We start from the raw sequence: 23,221 nt of genomic DNA on the forward strand, positions 1-23,221 counted from the left end.
AAACTATGCACTAGAATGCTCTCACTCTCACAAAGGATGCACAACTAAATAGTGTGAAGGAGATGACTCAAGGTGTTCAGGTATGCAATAGGGATGTCAAGACTACTGTCCTCACACCTGTTTGAGAACTGTTTATAGGATATACTTTGAACTGTAATCATTATACATGAATTTTGACAACTAAGTCCTTAGAGGTCAAACCATAATTCATCTGCTGGTCAAGCCATCGATAAGCTAATGACTATTTTTGACTTTCAGGCACTCTGGTAGTCAGACCGCGGTTCACTTGCCGATCAGATCACCACCTATCCAACAGTTTTTTTTTACTTTCACACACTATGGCGGTCATATCGTGAACCCTCAGGGTCAGATTGCGAGTCGTTCCAGAGAGCTCTAGCTCTATGTGTGCTCTGGCAGTTGGACCTTCAGGCTCTTTCAAGTATTAGGAGTCAGACCATCACTCTAGAAATTACTCCACAAAATCTTACAGAGACTTTGCCCTCTTCGCGTAGATGACAGTTAGACCACCGCCTATGGCGATCAGATTGCCGGTTAGTGACCACTTAGCACACTCTAGGGAAAAACTTCATTTTCTCAAACTTTTCATTTATCTAATATACAATGTAAGTTTTAGCGAAGTGGCAACTATAGATACCTCAAGTAAATAAGCATAAACCCCTCTTAATATTATAGCATCTATTCTTAACATTTCAGTTATTCTCTTCCCTAATCACCATTTGACCTGTAAAATGAAATATCCTACTTTATACATTTGTCTTGAGTTAGACACTTTCATATGTCATCCACATGTTTCTTCTAGCTTTTTCATCATTTCCGTTTTTCCTTGCGCTAGCCATCTTCATATGCCATTACATATCCATCTTCTAGCTCTTTAATCATTTTCATGACTAACCTTTCATATTTCTCAATTAAACATATTAATTCATAATTACCTATTATCATTAATTACGAAAACCCAACTAGGGATCTAGATGCTTCACCTCCCCTCCAAACGATGGCGCAACGCTGCCCCCTCCTCGCTCCTTGCCAAGGCAGAAACACGATGACGAGGAGATGTCCTCCTTCACCAATGGCGTAGCAGCAAAGGGTGGCCAGGGGTGGTGGCCAATGGATGGGTTTGACGTCGAGGGGTGCGTGGGATTATAAAGAAAACCCTATGCTAGGGGATGGCGCATGGGGCCAAAAGGCATAAGGGGGTGGATGACTGGGCTAGAGTTGAGCCCAAATGGGCTTGGAGGTTGGCTTCCCCCTCCTTCAAATCTATTTTTTCTTTTTATATTACCCACCATTTTCACGTCTCGCCATTCGTCGAAAGAAAAAACAAAGATTGAAATGACAAGCCGAATGAACAACTTTTCAAGTTCCATGGCATCACACAGGCCCCAAAAACCGAGTTGAGCACGGTGCCATCCCACATGCTCATCAACACGTGTGTGTAATCAATCAATAAAATTTCAACTGTGTAACCGTTACACAAATCAGTCTATGTAATCAATCAATAAAATCTTTATGTTAGAAGTTACAAAAAATTCCAACAAAAATATGATAGTACAGAGCACGCTGTCATTATCATCTTATGTCTTAGTTGGTTAGTTACACAAATTAATTTGTATAACGGTTACACAATAGAAATTTTTGTAGAACACATACAAGAGCAACTGAACTACGGCTCTGTCCACAATAAATTTGGGTTTTTTTCCCCAACTCAGCACCATTCAAATGCAGTACATTGATTGTTCTTTATTCTAGGGGGGGATGTTGATTATTCAAACCACGGTATTTTCCACGTGGAGTGGGCAAAAGGAAAAATTCCACTAGTCCTTGTGATATATATGCCATCACGACCGTTTATTTATGTTCATATTTGTATTGGATAGGTAGGTGTAAAAAAAATATAAGGTAGGTGAAACAAGCAATTAGTTGCTTTTGCCATCCTTGAATAGATGATCTGGGCCCATCGAAGCAAGATCTTGTCTGTGTGGGCAGCCCGAAACAAACGGTCCTTTCGCCAGCACAGCCCGGCCTGGCTTTTGCTGGGCTCGTCTTAATGGTCCCAATTTCTAGACCATTTCACATCACACACTGCCTTTTTCTCCGTTCCCTGTCAACCCGCCTCTGACTCCATCCCCTTCTCTATCGGCGGCCGTCACCGCCGCTCGCACTCGCAGCAAACGCGGCACAAGACGCCACGCCGCGCCGCCCGCTCGCGCACTCCACCCCGAGTCTCCGGCGAGTCCCCTCGCGAGGGCTCGAGCGCCAACAGGAGGAGGAGGAGGCGAGAACCCTAGGCCCGGCGCCGGCGGCCCGCAAGGTGAAGCCTCCACGGCGCCGTTGCTTCCCTGCCTGTGTTCCGCTGGTTTCTTGGTGCTTCCGCTGCGATCTCGTCGCGAAATGGGGGGTTCTTGGAGTTCTTGGGAGTGGGAGCAGGAGGAGGTCTTCCTGTTCGTTTTGGGCGGGTTCTTTTGTCTTTCTTGCCGGGTTTTGTGACAGATTTTTGCGGGCGTTTGAGAGGGTTTTGGGGTTGGTGTCATTTCTTGGTTTGTTTCTGCGCGGCGGCTGGCTATGACCTAGATTTTTCGTCGGGTTGCTCCCCGTTCGGTTGACGGTTTGCAAAATTTCAGAGTCGGATGGTTGTATTGGATCTTTCATCTTTGGATGTTTAGGTAAACATGAAATGCCTGTTTGCTTTAAGATTGTACTTTGGAAGACGTTGCTTACTTGCTTCAAGATCGCATTGCGATTCTGGGGTTTTTTTCGAGATCTTTCACCACGTTCTAGTAAATTTGGGGAGTGAATCCTCGGAAAGGTGCCATATTTGGTGTAGGTTTCTATGCTCCAAACGAATGATTAACAAGGGACCATTCTCTTGCGTCTAGGATATGGCTCATATAGGTTAGCTACAAAGAAAGCCGTTGCCGTTGTTGGTTTTGGGCATGAGTATTGTTACTAGATGTAGTTATGTAAGAACGGTTCAACGTTATCCGAACATTCACAGTTTAGTTCTGGAAATGTATGCTTGTAGTGCCGCAAGTCACCCTTTTTTTCCTTTTGCCTTTCGAGGCGGGGTGGGTAAATTTTGCTGGGATCGTACAAGGCTCCTAAATGATGATTCCGTAGAAGAGAGAATGAGCTGTTTGTACATTTTTGTTCCTTCTCGTTAGGTAGGAGTTTGGGTCGTTAAGGGAATTTTGTTCAGAACTGTTGCTGTACTAGTATCAAGCGAGCACTGCCCCTATAAACGTCTAACTGGATTTGTTAGAATTTCTTGAACCTTTACAAAGGTGTATGCAAGACCTGTTCTAGTCTTGCTAATTTGTGTATACGCATTTCTGAAAATTGAGTAGCTTTAGTAGTGTTTAGCGTATACAAAAAAGGTCTTGCATACTGTTTAGTGTATGCAAGACCTGGTCTGGATTATTCATGATTGACTATTTGGTGAAGTGTCCAAAAATTGCAGCATACTGTTTACCATGAAAAGGATTTGGGTTTCAGTTTCAAAAACTTTATTGGGAGATAGATTTGCATTGTTTGAGTAGCTTTTGGATTTGTACGTTGTGAAAAAAGTATATATGTCATTGTTTGTGTAGTTTTTGGATTTATATGTTGTGAAAAGTACTTATGTCATGAGTCATGATATACATACTTAAATTTACCCTGAGTACTTGTAAGCATGCATGATCAATTACTATTGTCTATGCAGATTGTTGAGCTAAAATGGGAGTGGCAGGTCACAATGATCCATTGTTAGGTGAAACCACATGTGGATCTTTGCTGCAGCAACTTCAGGTGTTTTGCCATTTTCGAAACAATTTAATACTTAAATGTTAAAAGCATCTTTTTCTTGTATTTACTCTTTATAAAAGCTGAAGCTTAGAACAGTGGCAGCATGAAACCATCCTAACTCCTCATCTACATCAATAAAGAGTTAACATAGCATCTCTACAAGAAAGAGGGAATAGGATTGGACAAGTGACTGACATGTGTTATTTCAGCTGATCTGGGATGAGGTTGGTGAGAGTGATGATGATCGCGACACGATGTTACTTCAGCTCGAGCAGGAATGCTTAGATGTTTATAGGAGAAAGGTTGATCAGGCTTCTAGTTCCAGGACATGTCTCCTTCAACAACTCGCCAACTCCAAGTCTGAGCTGGCTAGACTTCTTTCTGCACTAGGAGAGCTGTCTGTTTCTGGCATTGTAAGTATCTGGGGAATTATATTTGTGGATACATGAGTCTTTCAAAAAATATATGTGAATACATTGGCCTTTTTTTTTCAAAGAAGAATATATTGTCCATAGCACTTAACTGAACAAGACATCTGACACAATATGCTGCAATGTGTAATATATGGCCACTGAAATATATCACTGGGTTGCTTAGAGGATACTTTTTTGTCCATTTATACTGGCCCTTGTTTTAACCTAATTCCTCAGTCTATACAGTATACTTGGTTAATAGATTGTTTTTATTTTTTTGGTATTATTGGTATAATTCGTTCTCTACTATAATATCATTCCTCATAGGTCTCATGGCTCTTTGCTCCTCATTTACAGCCTGACGAGACAACTGGTACAATCAAGGAGCAACTAGCAGCTATATCACCTTCCTTGGAACAACTCTGCAGGAAAAAAGAGAGTAGGGTGAAGGAGTTTGCTGATGTACAACTTCAGATTCAGACACTACGTGGTGAAATCGCTGGGAATCTACAAGTTGGTGACCACTTGGATACACCCCATGTTAATGAGGACGATCTTTCAGTGAAGAAATTAAATGAATTTCTTTCTGAACTACAAGCCCTACAAAAGGAAAAGGTTGATACTAATTTCATAATTTGCTTTGCTCTGTGCAATCTGTCAACGACATGCTGCAAACATCAAACCACGACCATGATAGAGGGATTCTAACTTTTGGCATAATGCATAACTTTGCACATTTTATCTGCTGGTTAAATTCTCTTCACGTCCCACAATTGGATAACTTAACATGTCCAGTTGTCCACCATGATGGAGGATTTTTAATTTCGGCATAATGCTGCCATAACAATGACCAAGGCAAGAGGCCACTGATACAGCTGATGATCATCATACTAGTATTTTTATTTTGGCTATTTAAAATCAGGGGACTTGAGCGGTATTTCTTAAAATATTTTTCTGCATTGCAGAGTAATAGGCTCCACAAGATTCTCGAATTTGTGAGTTCAGTGCATGATCTCTGTTCTGTACTTGGGATGGATTTCTTGATCACTGTTACTGAAGTTCATCCTAGTCTTGATGACTCTATTGGTGTTCAGTCCAAGAGCATTAGTGATGAAACATTATCCAAGTTATCAAAAATGCTGATTGGACTTCAAGAAGAAAAAGCAAAGAGGTTTGCACAGGTAAATTTGCAACGGGCTTCTTGTTCTTGATTATCCACCCCTTTCAATCTCTGAAATATTTAAGTTGTGGATACTATTTCCGGTTAATTGATATCCTTTCTCAGATTCAAGCCCTAGCTTCCCAGCTATCTGATCTTTGGAACTTAATGGACGCTCCTGTGGAGGAACAGCAACCGTTTCATCATGTCGCATGCAATATGTCCTTAACAATGGATGAAGTGACAGTTCCAGGAGCTCTGGCTCTTGATGTGGTTGAGCAGGTTAGAAAGTGGTTTCTTTTCACAGTGTTCCTTGGACTTGTTAAACAGCGTTCTGTAATTTGCCTGTTACTGACTATTTTTGCATTTTCAAGGCTGAACGTGAAGTTGAAAGGCTGGATCAGCTGAAAGCTAGTAGGATGAAGGATATTGCATTCAAGAAGCAGACTGAACTTGAAGATATATATGCCCGGGCTCATATTGCAATAGATTCTAGTGCCGCAAGAGATAGAATAATGTCTATTATTGACTCTAATAGTTTTGAGCCTTCGGAACTACTTGCTGATATGGAGAGCCAGATACTTAAAGCAAAAGAAGAGGCCTTAAGCAGAAAGGACATACTGGAGAGGGTTGACAGGTGGATGTCAGCATGTGAAGAAGAGAGCTGGCTTGAAGACTATAGCCGGGTATTTAAAATTTGTTCTGCTACTTATACCACTTATTCAGTTTAGTGAACTGTCTCATGGAAGATCCCAAGCTGTACTTTGGCATCTGGACTTTGCACCGACTTTGCAGCATTGTTCTTCCAAGTCTATTTTACATGTTGCCATACTTGAAACCACTTGTTTGTGTTATATACTTTCCAATGGCTTCAATTCATGTCTATCACAGGATTCTAACAGTGATGCTTTCTTAATGGCAGGATGATAACAGATACAGTGCAACTAGGGGTGCACATCTGAATCTGAAGCGTGCAGAAAAAGCTCGTGTTTTGGTCAATAAAATTCCAGGCATGTTTTGAAAATTAACAGAATTTTATTTGTGTGAATCATATCATATCATATTACATGCGTGAGTAGCTTTCCACTGTCTTAAGGGCTCACTATTTTTTACATACATGACATTAGAACTTAGGAAGCCAAATATTATTCGTAACCTGAGCTAACTTCCCATGGATACTTTGATGTTTTTGTTACACTAGCTATTGTTGACACGCTAGTTGCAAAGACCCGGGCATGGGAACAAGAGCAGGGCATGCCGTTCATCTATGATGGCGTTCTGCTCCTTGCAATGCTGGATGAATACAAAATTCTGAGGCAGGAGAAGGAAGAAGAGAAGCGGAGAATGAGGGTACTCTCTTTCAATATGTTACCGCCTTGTCTGTTAATGACTGGCTCCTGATTAACCCGTTATCAAATTCATATTCTACTATACCGCCTCATAACTTTTCAGGACCATAAAAAGATGAATGATCAGCTAGCCGCTGAACAGGAGAAGCTGTTCGGGTCAAAACCGAGCCCAGCTCGGCCCCAGTCCTCAAGGAAGGTGGCTGGTGCCCGGGTAAATGGTGGAGCCGCTAATGGCACGCCGGTCCGGAGGCTGTCAGCCCTCCAGAGTGGCGGCAGGACCGCGAGCCGGGACGGGCGAAGGGACACAGGCAGGCCGGCGGCTCCGGTGAACTACGTCGCCATTGCCAAGGATGACGCGGCCTCGCAGGTGTCCAGCAACCACACGGGGCCGTCCACCCCCTGACCCCATGTCGTCTGGTGATTGGTCCATGATTGGTGGTACCTGGCGGTCACAGCGTTAGAGATATATATCTGTGCAGTAGTCAGTATCATAGCTAGGCGGGGTTGGCTCGCTGGTGGTTTCTTCTCCGGTGACGTTGTCGTCCTCTAGATCGGATGCAGGTGCTATGGAAAGTTGAAACAAACAGAGCTGGATATGATATGATCGTTATTGCCCTCTAGCAGCTCGTTCATCGTGGGGCTTTCGTCATGATGCGTTCTCTTCGGCTGTGCCGTTAATCAATGAAAATGCAGGAAAATTGCACAGCAGATTTTGGTTGGGAGGTGCAGAAGCTGAGCTTGGGACAGCGACATCTGATACCACATTTAGCGAGTAACTTTAGATGACCGACGCAGCATAGGACAACTTGTAGAAGATGTAGACTCAACACGAACTCGCCAGTCTTCTCAGACCGTTGCAAGCCAACCCAAACAAACCGTCAGTTACTTGAGGTGGATTCCGCGACAGTTGACTGCGATCCGGCGTTGGCGTTGCAATCCAAACCAAATCATACTATATGTACAACAGATCATCGCATGTTTCGGTGTCCGTCTCAGTAATCCGTTGGAGGTTGCCAAGCGTCGAAGCCGTCGGTCTCGGCTTGGTCCTTGTGCAGCTCCTCCTCTCGCTGGTGCCCCTTCTTGCTCACCTTGCATCATCACAGCATGAAATCGCCGGCAAATCGTCGCATCAGCACATGACATTGCTCAAAAATCAGCGCCCAAAAGCTTCCGGGAGAAACGAACTAGTTACCTTGTGTGATCTTGCTTGGAGGCGGTGGTCCGACGACGCCACCTTGCGGCGCGGCAGGTTCCTGGCACCCTTGAGCCGGTTCCTGCCGCCTTGCTTGTGGCAGCTCAGCATGCCGCCGCTGGAGCCGTCGAAACTGACGGCGGACAGCGACACGTCGTTGGACCCGCAGCTCTCCTTCTCCTCCACGGCGAGGTCGTGGCGCCTCCTGATGACCACCACCCGCCGCGCCGAGCCCGAGTCCGTGTTGCGGCTCATGCAGTCGTCCGCCGCCTGCTCGGCCTGCCGCGTCGCCATCCACCGCTCCAACCAGCTCCACCCCACGTTGAGCTCCGCCTGATCCGGCCGCGCCGACCGCTTCTTCGTGCCACCGCAGCTCCTCAGCTGACATGAATTGTGTAGCACGATCAACTCGACGCAACTCAGTTTGCGACAGAACTAAAAGCAACGCACCGTGCCTACCTGCTGCGAGAAGGCGTAGGCGAGGGCTCTCTCGCGCCGCGTCGTCGCCTCGATCCTGCTCTGGATCCTCATCCTTGACACGTTGGAGCTCACCGTGCTGTCGTCCCACTCCTCCTGACACCACATCCCAGGTGCATCCATCAACAATGGCGAGACCGTACGCATATGCCTTTCAATTTACTGCTACACAATTTAGTTCTTGCGCCCAAATATATCCTAGCTCCGTACCTTCACTCTGAACACTGGTGGCGGCCGCGATTTCTGGCTCGCCCGCTGCTGCACCGACGCGCTGTCCTCGCTTAGCCGGAGGTCGCTCAACGACTCACCTACCTGGACTTGCACCGACGCTGCAACGGACGCTGAAGCGAAGCTCCTGTTCTCGTCCGTGCGGCCCCTGCTTTCTTTGCATCCTTTCAGCTCCTGCAGCTGCTTCCTCGCCTGCGGTTAAGCAAAGGCACACAAAATGTACGTGCATGAGCAATGGCTTTTCTTCGTTTGCAATAATTGGGCCTAAGCTTGGACTTTGAACCAGGATCGATCGCACCGTGAGTCCCCTGAATGCAGATTGGATCAGCGTTGCCGCTTCCTCCTTCCCGACCGGTTCTGCTGGCACGACGTGGCTGTGCTCACCGGGAATCCTCTGATCAGCAGGCTCCCCAGGGTTGTCGTCGGCGTTGCGCACGTCGCTCGGTTGAACCACCTGAACGTGCGCCTCCTGCGTCATCACGCAGGTCTCGAAGCTCCTGGCAGAGACCGTCCCGTCGTCATCGTCGTCCTCTGGAGCTGCGTTGATCTCCTCTCCGCAGAGGTACAGCCGGAGAGAGCTCCATCGTCTCCTGTGATCAGCAGAGCCCTTCTCCTGCAACAATGTTCATGCACAGTGTCAATTCAGTGACACCGCAAGCTCCATTTTTCCGACAGCATATGTGCAAATGCAACGCAATCATTTCCAGGCACGACACGGCAAGTAGAGATGCAGTGCAAAAGTACATTGATTATGTGTCAAGAGTGATCCTTACCTTTTATTTTGTACTGAACAATAGGAACACTACTCTAGCAATAAGGAACAATACTGTGCCCCACAGAAACAGTGAAGCAGCAAGAACAGACGTCTGATGACTAAGACGACGAGGGAGAAAGAAAAGGCACGCACATTGTGACCACGGCCGCGAGTCGATGAGCATGGGCTCTTGGAGAAGATTCTCCGGACAATGCCGCCGGCGAGACCCATTTCTCCGGGCGCTTGGGTGCTAAACCTTGCAAGCTAGAGTGGGGTGTAACAGTGTAAGTCGGTCGGTGATCTCGCCATGGCCACGGCTGGTATAAGGCTCTCGGTGGCTCAATCTCACTCACTCCACAGTACCCTACTGCCGTGTACCCTGCTGCTCGACCGTGCAGTAGTCCTGCACTGCAGTGGCTTCCCGTATAGCAAGTTAGCAACAGGCCACCAGCCACGGGCGCATGGCTAAATCCAAAATGGCTTGGCATGCTTTAAGCAAAGGCTCCCCAGCGAGATGAGCTTTGGTGCAACTTTGTGTAAAAGTGCTCGCCTCTGATTGGTGGATCCATGGAGAAAATGTGCAGCACAGACAGTGGTGGTTTCAATGATGAGAGAGAGAGAGAGAGAGAGAGAGAGAGAGAGAGAGAGAGAGAGAGAGAGAGAGAGAGAGAGAGGGCCTCATGTGTTAGTTTTCTTTGGCCTGGCAGAGCCGTGAGCCCGTGAGACTTTAGAGCTGGAGTTGAGCATCTTGTTTTGTACTGCTGAAGTAAGTTGTCAAAAGTAATGTCCTGCTATGCTCACACAGTCACACCGTCAGGTTACTTGAGCTGATGGGCAGTGAAATATAAATTCCTTAATAATAAAGTCCAGTTCAGATCGTACCTCGTGCCTGTTATCACCGACGAACGAGGAAGTACAAGTGCTAACACGAACTCGTTCTAAGGGCAGACGTCTCAATCTGATCTCCTGGAAGCCATGTTTCAGCGTACAATGCTCAATGCTGAAGATCTTGGTGAAGACTGAAGGCTGAAACCTGCAAGTGTACAGCCCACTCAAGCATGCTACAGGTCCATGATACAATCCAGAAACCGGAACATCCTACAAACGACGAGGCAGGCACTGTACCGGTCTCCGTTTCCCAACAACAGATGCACTACTTGTATAGTTCAACAGGATCGGTCCAGAAATCCAGGACATGCGAGAGAGGTAATCTGTCCATGTCCGCGGCACTAATCACGTACGGGAAGCCTATGCAATCACAGACAGAAAAATTACGGTACGAAGATTGTACGAGCAATCGTCCCAAAGAGCACAGATGAAGAAGGCCAAAAGCAAGTTTAAGTTATTGTTGCTTAGCTCAGCAAGGAATTTGATCTGCACAAAAGGCCCAGATTAAATTGTGTTTTTTCGCTTTTCTGATTCGTGCACATGCTTCCCATCATGTAGATTGGGATCATCACGCACACGTCAGATTTGACACTTGTCGACGTGTTAGAAGAGTTGATCAGCTAAAAAAAAATTCAGGGTCGTGTCATGAAACTGCTTACCTCTCCTCGGAGAGTGTCGGTGACGGTGCATCAGCATGAACACCACCAGATCTGCAGAGCCACAGCTCAAAATCTGCTTAAGGAGGAGCTCCCTCGGTTTGGAGGGGCTGGGATTCTGGTAACAGGGGAAGAGATTTCACCAATTTGACTGCTACTCATCAGGTGGAGCAGTTGAAAACTTGAAATGTCCCCATGGCGTCTTGTGGAAGTAAGAAAATATTAGTATTTTTAAAATAACACATTTATTTGTGATTAACACATATCAAAACATTTGGTTGTAGCTTGGTAGGTATAAAGGATATTAAAAAAAACTACACAAAAGCTAAAAAACAAAATAGAAAAGAAAAAAGGGAAGGGAGCCCACTAATACAACCCAACAGATCCTTTCCCTAATATAGCTCACTATCCCACTATGGCTTCTTACTCACACATGGCTCCACCTCAGCTCATTCTTGCGCGGCGATCACCCATCTCATGTATAGTCAGGCGACGCATGTGTTGTCTAATGACAGGGATGGGAGAAGGAACCGTAGGAATTGAAGAGGATTACCGACCTTGTTGACCTTCATGATGGATTACTGGAGTTAACCTCAGGCTCGTTGCTTGTGCTATGGTTGCTGCTATTGTTGTTGTTGCTGTTGGGCGAGAATAGTCTTGAAGAAAAGGGTTTTAAGATTCCTCACAGAGGCGTTGTTCATATGCACATGCAAAACTCATGGCATCCTCAAGATTGGATGGATTCTGAATCTCAACATCGGTGCTAAAACGTTTTCAAGTTGCATGGTGAATAAGTTAACTTGTTGTTTGGGAACAAAAGATCAAGTAACTCGAGAAAGAAAGGTCAAAAACTTCTTTTGATATCCATGCATTGATTGTCTTCCTGAGAGTAGCCAACTCACCCAAAGGATATGCGAATTGGAGGACCAAAGCGCATGTTGACATAATGCTAAAAAAAGGACCACTTTATTGTGCCTAATCCAGTTCAAACTACATATACCACTATTGAGCATCGCCAGCCATATGATAAGAAGCTAGCCATACCTTATCATTTTTCGATGTTCGTTGCCCACGAAAGAACTGCTCATAACGGTTCAACCAAGGCAAATGATCTTCCTCTCCATTGAAATTGGAAAATGTTAGTTTATGAAAGTGAGGAGTGCACCGATCATCATCTGAGCTTACTGACTTACTCTTGAAAGGACCCGAGGTGGTAGAAGAAGCCAAACCTGATGTGCTAAAATTCTTCTCCTAGTCATCCTGACGAGCCTTGATTGTTTCAAACTTCTTCAAAAGGATCTCCATCATCTTGCCGAGAACTTCCATGGTGCAGGTGTTGTCACCCATGATGAGGGGTGCAAGCCAGTTGTATAATGATCAATGACGGCGACGACGACGCAAAGTAGTGGTGGTGGAGCGGCAGTGGTAGACGGCGTGGAGTAGGGTAGTGGCTGCTGCAGGTGGAAACCGAACAGCAAGCAATGGCGATAGGTTATGTTGTGTAAATGACACAGCAAGGACGGTGGTGGTGAGGAGGCGGCGTGGGAAGTAGCGGCAACAACATAGGGACAAGGCAACGACGATGGTGATTGGTGCAGAATCAAGGTCTCTAGATACCAAATATTGTGAACTAGGTAACTAGGATAACTAGATCACTCTGATTATCAGGCTCGAATCCTTTCTTCGATTATTTCTTGCTTACCTATTACAAACTAGACTCCTCTTTATATAGAGGCTAAAGACTCCAAAATATGAAAAGTTTTATATATAAAAAGACTAACAATAAAAGAAAGGTTAAGGATATAGAAGGACTATTAGTCCGTAACTTGTAAAAGGAAACTAATCTGTTGATTGCTTTCCATAACAGTGGTGGAGGGGATGATGCCTCATGGTGTTAGTTACAGTAGGGAGGTGAGGCACAATAGCAAGGAGATGAGAAACAGGAAGTTGGAGATGAAATAATTGATATATTTCTTAACTTCAAGGGGTGCCGGGTGCTCTTTATATATAGAGCCTAACCCTAAATAATTTTATCACAATTCTATCTAATCTTAACCAATTCTGATTCTAACTCAATCTTTAAACTGACTATGATTCTAACTCAATCTCTAAACTGATTCCAACTCCTCAATCTTTCCTAAACATAATCCAACTCTATCATCTTTCCTAATCTGACTTTCCTAACTGATCTTAACTCCTAACTCTTCTTTAATTCTTTCTAAATACATCAAAACCGATTTATCTCCTCAATCTGCCGCCACTATCTCTTTCTCTGTTGGCACCCCTTTTCCTTTCTATCCCTTTCTCTGTTGGCACCCCTTCCCTTTCTTCCTGCGGTGAGTAATCCCTCACATAACACACACGTGCTATCAGAATTAACAAATACCATCAGTAACAATGAGCAAAATAGGTAAAATGTCAAATGCTTACGTTTATCATATGGTTATCTGCTTCATAGCATATGATCATCTAACTGACCAAACCTATATGCTCTCTTTGTGCCATGCAACGGTTGAGATGGTAAATGATTTGACCCTGAGTAATCTGCACATATGCAAATCAAAGTACTGCTTGTTACAACCAACAGTAATATTCTATTGAAATTTCAGTTCCGTGAGGCTAGAAGAAACATAAAAAACTGTTCGGTGGTATTTTTCTCATTAAATTTTGAATGAAGGAGCTTGTTTCCAAATAACCTCAATCTAATCACCAGTTTGCAAGATCAAACAAAAGCATCATCACATTTGATCAGTCTACAAATAGCACATTCTAGAAGGATCCTTCATAGTTGATACTTCTGTAATTACTTCTCCATAGTCATAGTTGCAAATGGGTAAAATTACTGATTTATCTATGTGTAGGAACAAGATTAACGATTAGAGTAGGGGTGAATAGATGCATCAACAAATTTCGTACGAAATCGATGTCCTTCTATTTAGATCACTCAACGCATCTTACAACTCAAACGGAAGTAAAAATAAAGAGAAATTTTAACAAGATAAAATCGAGATAACATGACTCTACAGATGATATATGAATCATAGGTTTCATTTAAGATTAATCCATGTGTCTTAGCACTCGAAAGATCCTAACTCGCAAAGAAACAAAAAAAGATGAACACCGAGTAACGAAACTCTCCAAGTTAATTATCTAGAGGTAAGAGAATTTAAGACCCCATCACATAAGCGTGTGTATACGAATTTTATGCCTCTAACAAAAAGAAAAATATCTCTAGCAACAAGGAAACCAATAAAAAAAAACTAGAAGTAGGTGAGCACAATAACATGAAGAAAAATAAACTTTGTTGCAACAGAGATTAGCTCTATTTTAGACAAATTATAAATATTTTTCCTCACGAAGCTTTCACCTAATACATAGGCTCAACACTCATCTTCCTTTCCTCTAAAACACTAACACAAGACTCTCATATGGATAACACAAGGGGCACAAAATGACTGATTCATCTCGTCATATAGCCTTACCCCTCTATTTATAAGCCTAGTAAACTTGATCCTTAAGTTTTCTAGTTTTTTTTTCAAAATACTGCTCTCTTGTAGTACACTCCTACCTATCACTGAGAGTATTTTGATATATTTTCTTCTTGATTCATCGGACAGCCGCAACACCTTCACGACTTAGTTTTGCCTCGACGCAAGTTTCACGATTGTGCCATGTACTCCTCCAATCTTTCCACAGTTTTAAGATCAAACCGTGAAATCCTAACATGTTTCTCAAAGCGTAACTCCCCACTTGCTTACACCTTAAGCAAATGCTCCAATGTCGACGCGTGTACTCTGTCTTACAATCTTGACCACCGACAAATCTCTTCTGCTCTCGATCCCTCGGGTCGCCTTGTCACTTGCACCGACATCTCATTCTCTTGACTTTGTCAACACACCGTCTCCATCAGCTTTCCACACTTTGCTTGACCTCCATGTGTTCAGCTAGGATCACCCTTAACTCTGCCTAGCCTTCTTGATCGTCCGGCACCAAGCATTCTGCTTGGTCCTGATCATCCCATTGTCGATCGCCAAATTGTATGCATCACCTGCACACCATGAGATAAGCAATCATATATCTTCATCTCTAATTCCAATTAGTCCATAGTTAATATGCTCAAATGAAATCTTAAACCAATTCAAATCACATTAAAACTCATGCAAAATCGAAGATCATCAAACCAAATAAATATCAATATCAATTACTCATCACAAGACATATTTTAATTTGTTTTCTCACTATGTATTCTGCCACCGTCCGATCAAAAAGGACCTCAGATCATGTGCTACAGTAACCCGAGAACAGTAGATTACGTCGCTACAGTAGATCATATCACTGTTGCTGCAGTATTTACTATAGTGATAGCGATTAATTAATGCAGGCTACTGTAGTTATTGACTCATTACACAGTTCACACAGTGATTCTCTGCATTAATCGTAATTAAGGTAGAGGATCTGTGTCCCCAAGGCCATTCGATCCTAGACTACAGTCTGCCACCCCTAAGAGCCTCTGTGGTTACATCCACATTAGCGTATGTTGTAACTGTAAAGCGGATAAGATTTACTTTGCAGTGCAGATCTGTCATGATTTCAATCAATTGATAGATTGAATTTTGAAATATGCCAGCTGGTGTCAATTTGTAACTGTAAAGCAGATAAGATTAACTTCGCAGTGCAGACCTGTCATGATTTTTCCGAAGAACCTTGGAAAAGTATTGAGAATTCCTGTAATTTACTAAAGAATAATGATCGTCCAATTGTTCTATACATACACTACAACCTACAAACGACAGAGCCCAATATAAATCAACGTTGCCAGGCTTGTCGCTAGAGCAACTTCAACTGTCCACAACGAACCTCAACCTCTATCTCCTTGTCATCGCACCTACAAATTGACTCCAGCTGGGCATATTTCACAATTCAATATATCAATTGATTGAAATCAATACCTGCTAGAATTCGTCCCAACAATCCAGAAAAAGACTAAGAATTGATTCAGATACCAGAATCACAACAAAATGCAAAATCAATTATATGGACTGTACTTCCTCATCTGTACTCATCGTCCCAGAGGCTACAAGCTGTGAAGCTTCCTCATTAGCATTGGACATGTACTGTTTGCTTCTGTTTACATCAATCCAGCTTGTTTCGGGTTCCTTCTTCACCTTTCTTGATTTCATCAGCCTCCTAACCTCCACAGCATCTTCCCATCGTCCAATTGTTCTGTACACATTTTCAAGAAGAATGTAGCTCAATCTCAAGTGGTGTTGAGGCTCCAATTCCATCATTTTCTTTGCAACCCTTTCTGCTACATTTTCCCTGACATGGGTTAGAATGTGTGGCGCAGGCACCAAGGATTGCTGCCCACAAGGACGAATCGTCCCTGAATGATGACTTGTTTACCAGATCTTCAGCCTCTTCCAGAAGCTCGACTCTACTGAGGAGGTCGACCATGCAATTGTAGTGTTCAATACCAGGAGCAATGCCATACTCCTTGCTTATTGAGCTGAAGTAGTTCCTTCCTTACTCAACCATTCCGGCATGACTACAGGCGAAAAGAACATCAATGAAACTGATGTAGTCTGGCCTGACCCTTTTCCCTGACCATCTCATTGAACAAATCGATGGCTCGCTCACCATGGCCATTCTGAGCAAAACCACAAATCATGGCATTCCAAGTAATCATGTTACGGACAATAGTGTTACCGAGACACGGACACGGGTATCGGAATCCGACTCGGACTCGGATGTCCGATTCAGCAAAGAAAATTTAGACACGTAAAATACAACTAGAAATCCGACACGGGTATCAGAATCCGACTCGGATTCAGGATGTCCGATTCGGCAAATAAATTTAGACACGGGTGTCCAGGTAACACTGACATACAGTACTCCTTTAAAAAAACCCTGCACGCGTATTCTACCGCACCACATTTCATGTACAGGTCCACGAGTGCAGATTCCACGACGACGTCTCTGCGGCCTCTCATCCTCATAAAGTGGCAGTGGATTTCTTTTCCTAGCTTTACCGCAGACGGGCCGGCACATGCCCGCAGAAGAGTCCCCAAGCTATACCAGTCATCGTCCTCCTCATCCATCCGCCGAAACAGCGAAAGAACCTTCTCATGCTCCCCACTCTGGCAATACCCTCCCAGCAGCACGCACCATGAAACCGCGTTCCGGACTTTCATCCTGTCGAACACCTTGCGCGCATCCACCATCATCCCGCACTTGGCGTACATGTCGAGTGTGCTGCTCTCGACGACCACGTTCCCACATAAACCACGCGTCACGACGTACCTGTGTGCTTCGCTCCCCTGCCTCGCCCTCTTCAAGTCCCTAGCGCCGTCATCATCGAGCCAAACGTGCAGCCGTCCGGCCAAGCCCCGGACATTGTAACCATGGTGCGGAACCAGGGCCTCCTAGAACCCGTTGTTCCGCACGAACGCCGATATCAGCGACGTGTAGCATATCCCGTCCGGGGTACGCATTTCCTCGAACGCCTTCCGCACGTCGTCGGGCGCGACCGCGTGGCCGTACATGTCCACGAGCGCACTCAGCACGACGCCGTCGTCAGCGAACCCGCGCACAACGACGGTACCGTGGATGCAGGCGCCCGCGCGGCGGTCGCGGAGCACGGCGCAGGCCTTGGCGGCGGCGGAGAACGCGTGGGCGCTGGGGGAGACGCCGTCTGCGCCAGCGACCATGGACTTCAGGGAGAGGAGCGCGCGGCGCGGGTGGCCCGCGCGGAGGAACGCTGCGAGGATGGAGGAGTGCGCGACAACGTCGCGGCGGGGCAGGTCGTCGAACGCCCTGATCGCGTGGGGCAGGTGGCCCGGGAGGAGGACGTAGAAGGCGAGCAGCGCGTTGGCGAGGTAGCGGTCGGCGACGAGGCCCGACCGCGCGGCTCGAGCGTGGAGGCAGTAGCTGAGCCGCGGCGGCGGGCGGCGAAGGAAGACGGCGGCGAGGACGACTGGGGAGGAGGCGGCGGCGGGGAAGTCATTGGGAGTCGAGGAGGCGGAGGACGGCGGCGGGGAGCGTAGTGGGGCATCGTGCCATGAGATGATGGGACTATGGGAGCACGACGCCTCCGGCGGCTGGGAACGGAGGAGTCACCGCGTCGTGTTCGTTTTCTCGCGGGAGCGTGCCGTCCTGTGACGGCGGCTTGCTAAGACTATAGCTCAATAAGTCTCCATAAGAATTGATTATTCAGAGCAACAATAATATATATAATTTTCAAAAAAGATACATATAACATGAGTTTGACAGTGATAGCTACAAACGAAATATGTGTGAAAAAGTTCACAAGAGGAATATCCATATCTATCTCAACTTAATTTATCTTGCTAAAGAAAATTGACATACATATCATTGGATCACATCTTGAACTCAGTCCTTAACCTGTCTCTTGGGCGTGACAATTTACGATTTCCACACAAAAGATAACCAAAAACTATCATATCAGTTTCCGTCCCTCCCAAAGACCAAACATCAAACACCAAATGTCACAACTATGATTCTCAAGTCGTGCATATGTATAGATTGTATTGCTATCTATGTTCATTTGTGTTAGTTTTATTTTCACCTTACATTATTTACAAGAATGTACGGATCAACAGTTGTGATGACCTAAGTATATAACTTTTTTACTTTTGAGTTTATGCAATATTTAGGAACTTTAACGGTTGTAGTCTTGTGGACAAATGTAAGTAAAAGAAGTCAATAAAGCACCATTTCTCCTAAGTTATTTTTTCATTATTTTCAATTTTGTTTTGCCTTTTTCTTATGTCGGGCATGACACAAAATGACAGCACAATGGCTAAGCATCATGGCGGCATGATGGCTAGGGATCACAACAGATGGGTGGAGGAGGAAGGGGGCGAGCACATGAAGGGAAGGCAGGGCAACAGAGGGCGTCGCATGGAGGAAGAAGAACATGGTTGCTCTGGCCAGAGGAAGAAGAGAAGATGTGGCCGTTGGATTTTAATTGTACAGGAGAGGATGTCGACTGAAACTAACGCTGTTTTGAGACGGTTGAAGAATAGCATCACACTGTATAATACTCAGATGTATCTATAAGGAAGCGGTTTTATTGCTATGGTACTACTACTGTAGTACACGTTACAACCAACACTGAGACACGCAATCAAAGATCTACATCTGATCGGTTCTATGCTTGGCCTTCCGATCCGTTGGAACAAACTTACGTACCAAACAATCATAGAAGTATGACGGTTTGGGTTTTAGGGATTTAAATATCTTCAATTTGGCTATGTTGGCAAGGCAAGCTTGAAGACTTTTGACGAATCCAAACACTTCATGTGCTCAGGTTCTCAAAGCAAAATATTATCATGAGGGAAACATTCTGTTAGCATCCTCACGTAAAGGCATTTCGTATATTTGGAGAAGTATTTTGCAAGGAGTATCCTTACTGAAGGAAGAATTCATTTGGCGAGTGAGCAATGGAGTGAATATTAGAATCTGGAGTGACCCTTGGATTCCTAGGGGCATTACACGTAGACTGATTACTCATGAGGGTGCATGTATATTGCAAAGGGTGGATGAGCTAATTGATCCTGTGATTGGGAATTGGGATGAGCACCTTATACAGGATATTTTTTGGCCAGATGACTCAAAATTAATCCTCTCTATTTCGGTGTTTGATGATCAAGAAGATGAGTATGTTTGGCATTTTGATTCTAAAGGTGTGTTCTCTGTGAAGTCTGCTTATAAATTGGGCGTCATGTTGCGGGACAGGAATAATCAACGCGATGTTTCATCATCGGCAACTGCTTCTTTGGAGGAAAATAATGCTTTCAAATGGCTCCAAATTTAGCAGTTACAGGTCCCAAACAAGGTCAAAGTTTTTTTTATGGAGATTTGCATATAATATCTTGGCCGCATGCAAGAATATATCTAGAAGAGGAGTTGATATTGATACTCTCTGCCCTGTTTGCCACCATTTAGATGAAGATTGTGGACACCTTTTTTTCAAATGTAAATTAGCAAGGCAATTCTAGGCACAATTAAATTTAGAGCAAGAATGCCAGAAGTTGGTGACTGCTAGATCACGTAAGGAAGTTTTACAGACTATATGGTCTTTTGATTTCAACGTTCAGTTGAGATTCATGTTGTTCTTATGGTGTTGGTGGTATGTAAGAAATAAGGTACAGTCAAGAGAAGAGAAGTTATGTGTGAGGACGGTATGTAACAATGTAATCTTTTATCTGATTGATTTTTAGCAGCTCAAGCATCACTCTGAGAAATCCCCATCACAATGTATTACTGTGCTTATGCCAACATGCTTTGGATCTTTTCTACAAGGTAAACATTGATGGCTCATTTCAACAAAATACTCAAGAGGGTGGTTGGGGAGTGGTGATTCGAGATAACAGAGGAGATTGCATTTCTCTGGAGAATGGAAAGTTTTTGAGATTGGCGAATGCTCTACATGCGGAAGCTTTGGCATGTTTATATGGTGTGCACCGTCATGGTTTGCCTAGAATTTAGTATCTGTCATGGTTTGTCTAGAATTTAGTATATTAGAAACTGATGCTACAAATTTAGTAAGGGCACATCAAACTTTGGAGTTAGATCGATATGAGTTTAGGGCCTTATTCAGGGAGATTAGAGGCGTCATTGCTACATATTCTTTTCTTATAAAGTCTCTAGTTATCCCAAAGTCAATAACAGTGTGCCGACGCTTGAGCCACACACGGACCGAACCGGGTAACCACTGAATATTATTCCTGAATGATTCAGGCTCCGCATTATATGTGTCATGGTGTAGTGACATCCCGATTGCCGATGCCTAATAAAATAGTATATTAAAAAACTTACGTACCAAGACCAAATAAACATGACTTAGTTGAAACTACTTTATTATATATTACGACCACACCACCTGGACAGAAGCAAAGCACGTACACACGGTACTGTAGTAACACGCGACGACAAATTAAACCACCTCCGACGACGCGTACTAAACGAGATTATTACGAGAGACTAAGTAATTAAGTTCAGTGAACCCTTAAATAAGCTTCTGCTCCTCGTGTGCCTTCTCCTCCAGCACCTCCTCGCTGGCTGCGCCCTCCTCCTCCTTCTCAGGAGCCTCAGGCGCCGCCTCTGCCGGCGCAGCGGTCTCCCCGTAGAGCTCATCGTCGTCGACGGGGACGACTACCGCCTTGGCCGCGGCTGCGGCCTTCCTCGCGATCACATCACGGCGCCGTTCTTCCTCCTTGGGCGGCTTCGCTTCAGCGGTGGGTGCAGCTGCAGGGTCGGTGACGTTGCCGTCCTGGACGATGCCAAGCTTGGCCTCTACCTCTTGCGCCACGGCCTGAAGCAGGAGGCCGTCGGCGCCGGCGCCAGCGGCCATGGCTTCTTCTTCCTCCTCGTGATCCTTCCAGTCCTTGGAGTCTTCCTCGTGATCCTTCGTCTCGACCTCGGAGTCGACGCCATTGTTGTGCGTGGCCTGCAGCTCAGTTCGAGGAGCTTCTTCCACCCCGGTGATGGACTTTTCTTGGACGATGGCGACTGCCTTGTGGTTCTCTTCCTCCTGGAAGCAGTTGCTGTCGTGCACGGCCGTTGGAACAGCGTGTTGAACCTGCGTTCGTACGTAAGGAAGACGAAAACGCAATTATTATGGACTGACGGCTAAACTTTTGATGTACTACGTACGAACGTACCATATATGCATGCAGCTATATAACAAATTAAATGAGACAATTTTAGCTCTTCTTCTTTATATATAGGAATTTAAGCTCTTCTGTTACATAGCCTGTTGACGGCATGCATGCATACATGTACATATATGATGTCGATCGATCGGGGGAAGGGAAAGAGAACTGTTTGTAAAAACCTCAGCCGTTGCCATTGTGCAGGAGATCGAAAGGGCAGTTCCGACGAGTTCTTCCTCCAAGAGTGTACCTGCTGGTGAAGTGAAATAGAGTAGTGGGATACTAGGATGGTTTTCAGACGCAAGCGTCATGCTGGTTATATAGGGGTAGCCATCAGTGTATGACCAGTGATAGAACGAACTATACGACTAGCTAGCAAGTCTCCAAGAAAGAAAGAAAGAAAAGACATGGATCGAAGATATCTGCCTCTAATTTGTGGAGCCTGGGGATCGATGCCGCCCACTCATGCATAGCACATCGGCGCTGAATACGAGTCCCTACATAGGGGGATATGTCCACCCAAGAGACGACACCGAACCGAATTAAGATGGTAAAATCGCTATGGTTGTCTCTGCATCTGATGTTATGTAGAGTGACTTTTCACGAAAACAAACTGTCAAATTTTAGACCATCGGATGTAGATCCAGTGTATATGCTTCCTCGATCCATATCCTGAGTCCTGTTCAGAACGTGGTTTTTCCTGATTTTTTTGTAAGAATTGAACCGTTTTCCTGTAAATTTCCTACAAAGTTTATGTGAGATTCCCTTATTTCAAGCATACGCTAAATATAATGGTGTCATTGTATTCTTCCCCAAGTAGACAACGTATATATCCGAACCGAACGATGGTTATAATATTTTCATGTTTCTTAGTAAGAGTATAAAAATATTTTGCCTCCCGTATTATTATATTAGTGGTACAATAATCCACCAGATAAATTTCTTCCTCCATCTTTTTGCTTCCCGTAAAAGTTCTACATATAAAAGAAAAAATCATTATGAATTTAACACATATATAGAATAGATACAATATTGATATTATTGAGTATCATGTATGAGATACATTATTATTGGACATAATGTCATGCAATATACAACATCACGTAGTACAATGGTAGGCTAATGACATTTATAAAATAGTTATGAGATTAATTGAGGTCTCCAAACACATCTTAGCAAATGAATTCCATAAGCATGTCATCAATGTTGAGGGGGTCATCCTCCTTCCATTGGACCAGATCGATGTCCATCTTCTGAGGAATATTCTGAGAAGAACCAGCCGCCATATTGTCTTCTAGTTGTTCACTGAAGTGAGACTCAAACTTATTGTCTTGAACTTGTTTGCCTTATTCAACTGATTGAAGATATACTCAGCCAAATGTATAGAAGTTCGGTATTTATTTGTACGATGATTCATACATCCACACTTTTGACAAATTTAAAAGTTGTCTTTATGATAATTTATCCTGAAATGACCTTTGACCTTGTCAATTCCACTTTTTTTTGCTTGTCGAAAAACCTCCACTTTGTTTTGAATTTCTTGTGGTACCTTTTGCGACCATGAAATTTACTTGCATTATGAGTGTTAGAGTGTACTTCAGGTAGTGTCATAGCACCAGTTGGTC

At 44.5% G+C, this 23,221-nt stretch overlaps 3 protein-coding genes and 2 pseudogenes across 4 annotated transcripts; 1 reads left to right on the top strand and 4 right to left on the bottom strand.

The window, feature by feature from the left end:
• The first annotated feature begins 2,106 nt into the window (after nt 1-2,106).
• On the top strand, nt 2,107-7,321 carry LOC133927022 (65-kDa microtubule-associated protein 1-like). The gene is made up of 10 exons (XM_062373262.1): nt 2,107-2,332; nt 3,722-3,807; nt 4,014-4,217; nt 4,575-4,832; nt 5,183-5,398; nt 5,503-5,658; nt 5,751-6,062; nt 6,299-6,386; nt 6,578-6,726; nt 6,829-7,321. The coding sequence occupies exons 2-10, from the start codon at nt 3,736-3,738 to the stop codon at nt 7,126-7,128; spliced, it is 1,755 nt and encodes a 584-aa protein (XP_062229246.1). The 5' UTR covers nt 2,107-2,332; nt 3,722-3,735; the 3' UTR covers nt 7,129-7,321.
• A 12-nt stretch (nt 7,322-7,333) lies between these two features.
• On the bottom strand, nt 7,334-9,940 carry LOC133927023 (protein IQ-DOMAIN 33-like). Of its 2 annotated transcripts, none has more exons than XM_062373263.1 (6): nt 9,530-9,940; nt 8,921-9,235; nt 8,605-8,814; nt 8,377-8,490; nt 7,918-8,298; nt 7,334-7,813 (listed from the first exon to the last, which is right to left on the bottom strand). In XM_062373263.1, the coding sequence occupies exons 1-6, from the start codon at nt 9,605-9,607 to the stop codon at nt 7,718-7,720; spliced, it is 1,194 nt and encodes a 397-aa protein (XP_062229247.1). In that variant the 5' UTR covers nt 9,608-9,940; the 3' UTR covers nt 7,334-7,717. The 2 variants fall into 2 exon arrangements, with proteins under 2 accessions (XP_062229247.1, XP_062229249.1); XM_062373265.1 differs by having other exon boundaries at nt 9,396-9,537.
• Nucleotides 9,941-15,866: 5,926 nt separating this feature from the next.
• On the bottom strand, nt 15,867-16,606 carry LOC133927024 (pentatricopeptide repeat-containing protein At1g03540-like; annotated as a pseudogene).
• LOC133927730 (pentatricopeptide repeat-containing protein At1g03540-like) lies at nt 16,248-18,858 on the bottom strand (annotated as a pseudogene).
• A 1,887-nt stretch (nt 18,859-20,745) lies between these two features.
• Nucleotides 20,746-21,875, bottom strand: LOC133925953 (uncharacterized). Its single transcript, XM_062371690.1, has 2 exons — nt 21,779-21,875; nt 20,746-21,523 (listed from the first exon to the last, which is right to left on the bottom strand). The coding sequence occupies exons 1-2, from the start codon at nt 21,791-21,793 to the stop codon at nt 20,951-20,953; spliced, it is 588 nt and encodes a 195-aa protein (XP_062227674.1). The 5' UTR covers nt 21,794-21,875; the 3' UTR covers nt 20,746-20,950.
• Nucleotides 21,876-23,221: the final 1,346 nt, after the last annotated feature.

This window comes from Phragmites australis, chromosome 8 (assembly GCF_958298935.1).
Source record: "Phragmites australis chromosome 8, lpPhrAust1.1, whole genome shotgun sequence".
Taxonomy (NCBI): domain Eukaryota; kingdom Viridiplantae; phylum Streptophyta; class Magnoliopsida; order Poales; family Poaceae; genus Phragmites; species Phragmites australis.